General features: G+C 33.8%; 1 protein-coding gene across 1 annotated transcript in view; it reads left to right on the forward strand.

Moving 5' to 3' along the window:
- Positions 1–2781, forward strand: part of LOC107159763 (olfactory receptor 10-like) — a 10579-nt gene extending 7798 nt beyond the window's left edge. The window contains exon 2 of the mRNA XM_015506375.1: positions 2648–2781. Within this exon, the coding sequence (XP_015361861.1) occupies positions 2648–2781 (134 nt within the window). The remainder of the gene's footprint in view (positions 1–2647) is intronic.
- Positions 2782–4107: the final 1326 nt, after the last annotated feature.

Below are 4107 nucleotides of genomic sequence, written 5' to 3' on the forward strand. Positions count from 1 at the left end.
ATATATATATATATATATATATATATATATATATATATATAGATAGATATATATATAGATATATAGATATATATAGATATATAGATATATATAGATATACATGTATATATATATATGTATATGTATGTGTATATATATGTCACTCTTCATTTTGATTTCATTGTTGTTCCCCTAGTTTTTGATATTGAACTCTCAACCCATTTAATTGCTTTTGTTCCAAGTTTCAGAGAATTAACTGGAATTATTCTGTGTTTTCCAAGCCCAGACTTACACTTGCTCTTCTTAGTCCTTCTTTGTCCTCTTATCTTACCTGCCACTGCCTCAAATCCCAATTTTTCTCTCCTCCACTTTTATATAATGTATTAGTAACTTTACTACTTTTAATAATCAATTTATCAACCTATTCTTGAATATTCCTAAGATAATATACCTGTCTAAGAGACTGTACAGAGTATATTCAAGATTTTGTTTTCCTTAAGGTTGATAAATATGGGGCTTTTCTCTGTTTAGTGTCTTCTCTCAGAGTGATAATACTTTAGCGTCTTCTCTCAAAGTGGTGATGATACTGAAAACAGTAGAAGTCACAAGTTAAGTTGATAGTTTCATATCAACATCTGGATGTTCACCCAGCCTGGGGCTCTTATGGGTAGAAACTCTAAATAGTCCCTAGCATACAAGTGGAGATTATAATCATGCTGGCAGATGGGTGGACATAAGCAGTACAAAAATGGAAAGGAACAAACAACCCCAAACAGTAAATACTTCAACAAATGATCACAATGATACTGCAATAGAGAAAATGGTTGAGAAATTATTTAGAAAATTTGCACTTAAAATATTCCAGAGGTAAAAGAAGAAGTAAAGCATGAATTTCAAAAATACAGAAAGTGGAACATCATGTGTGTGTGTGTGTGTGTGTGTGTGTGTAGACAACAAATAATTATTTCTCACAATTCTGGAAGATGAGGAGTCCAAATGAAGTTGTGCAGATTCTGGGTCTGGTGAGGGTCTATTTCCTTGTTCATAGATATGACTTCTCACTGTGTTCTCACATGACAGAGGTAACTAGCAAGATCACTGTGGTCTCTTTTATAAAGGCACTAAGCCCAATTATGAAGGTTCTGCTCTCAATTCCTGATCATCTCCACAGGCCCTAATATCTAATATTGTCACCTTGGATGTTGGAATTAATCTTTTGCATTTGGGGAGGACATAGGCAACCATATGTGCACCTCTAAAATCGCTTGGATATTTCTTTGCTCCTGTGCTAATGTATTAGTCTAAGACTGCCATATCAGAATAGTACAGACTGGGTTGCTTAAATAATAGTCATTGAAGCTGGGCATGGTGGCAAACACCTGTAATCCCAGAAGCTCAGGAGAACCATGAGTTCAAAGCCAGCCTCAGCAATTTAATGAGGCTGTTTCAAAATAAAATATAAGAGGTTCTGGGCATGTGCCACAGGGTTTAAGAGCCCCTGGATTCAATCCCCAGTACCACAAACAAAAATGAATACCAAAACCAGACATTTAATTCTAAAAGTTTTAGAAAGTGCAATTCCATGATAAATAGGCTGGCAAATTTTCTGGTGAGGGCCTTTTTCCAGGCTTACATAAAGCCACCTCCATGCTATGTGCTCACTTGGCTTCTTTTGGAAGACATTTTAATATATGAAATGCTTTATGCTATAATACTTTGATTCTTGACTTGGTGAAACTGAGAACCCTGGCCTATTCTCAAAAGCCTTACTCCTCTCAGGATGTCTGAATGTTCCATGTATTAATCTGGCTAGGGCTTTCATGGAAGCTTATGTACGACAAAATTAGGTCAAATGTCAGGATGGTCAGCATGGAATTTTGGAAGACAACTCTGTCCTATAGGAGCTCTGTGGCAGAGCCAGTGACTGACCCACTGGAGTAGCAGAGCTGAAGAGATCTGGGTACATGTGTTGAGTTCTGGAAGAAATGTGTACTGGATTGAATGGTGTCCTGCCAAACTTTGTGTCCTTCCAAGGGCCTCAGAATGTGACCTTAATTGTTGCAAATATAATTTGCAAGATGAGATCCTACCAGAATAGAGTAGGCCCTAATCCAATAATGCTGTGTCTTTATTAAAGGGAGAAGAGAGTCAAACACACAGGAAGGCACAGAAAGATGATTCAGAGCCATTTTGGTAAGAGTTAGCACTTCTGAAAAAGAAACCAAAAAGAACTCTTGGAAATAAAAGACACAAAAAAATCAAATTAAAATTTGATGGAAGCATTATCAATAGATTAGGACAATTTGATGATTAGTTCTCAGGTCTCGAAGTATAACATCCTAACAATAAAATTGACAATAAACAAAAGATGTTAAGAGGCCATGACAAGAATATTTTGAAATCTGGAATTACATTCAGAGACTAAATGTAAGAATTATTGGTATAGAAGAAGGCAATAAAATACAAAGTAAAGAAATGCAGGACATTTTAAATAAAATATTATAAAATTTTCCAAACCTTAGGTTAAGATGAATATTCAAACACAACAGGCATTTAGAGTAATGAACAGGCAAGATCAAAATTATTCCCTCCAAAACACATTATGATTAAAATATCTAGTATACATAAGAAGGAGAGAATTTTAAAAGGCATAAGAGAAAATGGAAGGTCACATTGAGAAATAAATCAATTTGGACCACAACAGATTTCTCAACCCAGACTCTAAAAGTAATGTGGTTTCTGAAAGATATCTGGTGCCAACCAAGATTACTTTATTCAGCAAAGCTGTACTTCAGCATTTAAGATGAAATAAAAAATTCCATGAGAAACAGAAAGGAAAAGAATTTATAAACACTAAGGAAACACTACAGAATATACTCAAATAAATATTTTATGCAGAAAGAATGAATAAATAAAAATGAAAAACAGCATAGAAATGAATCATACTATAATATGCAATTAATGAGAATTATCTGAAATAAGCATTAGAAATAAATCAAAATGGCAGGAAAAAACCTATCTCTCTACAATAATATTAGATGTATATGTTCTAAACTCTCCAATCAAAAGACATAGGTTAGCAAATTAGATTAGAAAACAAGCTCAATCATATGTGGTTTACAAGATACTCACCTTATAGGCAAAGACATCCATAGGCTGTAGATGAATAAATTGAAAATGATACACCATGCAAGTAGAAACTTAATATAAGCAGGGGTAGCTACTATCAGACAAAGTAGCCTTCCTGCCAAAACTAGTCAGAAGAGACATATAAGGCCACTTCACACTGATTAAGGAAATCACCCAACAACAAGATATGATGATTGTAACTACTGGCTCAAACATCAATGTCTATGTACACAAAACAAAACTCACAAGACATAAAGAATCAAATAGGTACAAGTGCAAAAATACTGAGTGATTTTAACACCTCTCTCACCACTAGATAGGTCATCCAGACATAAACCCTTCTGAACTTAAAAACCTGTCCATCCAATGAACTTAACAGACATCTATGGAAAATTTTATCTATTGAAAACTGAATTTGTTCTCTTCTTAGCAGTGTAGGAAACTTTCTCCAAATTGATTATATTGGAGGGCACAAAGTACATTTTAGAAAGCACACACACACAAAAACAAACTAGAGATAAGTCCTCTAAAGCTATCAGATCATAAGAATAAAATTGCAAATTAACACCAATATAAAATACAGAAACAGAAACATTTTAAAACCTCAAAATTGAATAATACACTTTTGAACGAGGAATCACAAAAGAAATCAGGGGAGAAATAAAAAAATTTTCAGACACAAATGACAATTTGTGTCATTGTCCCACTCTCTGGGACAAAAAGAGCAAAGTTTATACCACTGTGTTTTTACATTAAAGAATAGAAATATCCAAAATAAATAATCTAACATTACACCTCAAAGCCCTAGAAAAGGAAGAAAAAACTAATTACAAAATCAGGTGAAGACAAGAAGTAATTAAGATCAGAGCCAAAATTGATAAAAACTGAGGACAAAAAAGCACTACAAAGATTCAAGGCAACAAAGAGTTGGCTCTTTGAAAAGATAAGTTTGATAAACACTTAGCCAAAATAACCAAGAAAGAAAGATAATACAGAAGC

Source organism: Marmota marmota, unplaced genomic scaffold, assembly GCF_001458135.2.
Source record: "Marmota marmota marmota unplaced genomic scaffold, marMar, whole genome shotgun sequence".
Taxonomy (NCBI): domain Eukaryota; kingdom Metazoa; phylum Chordata; class Mammalia; order Rodentia; family Sciuridae; genus Marmota; species Marmota marmota.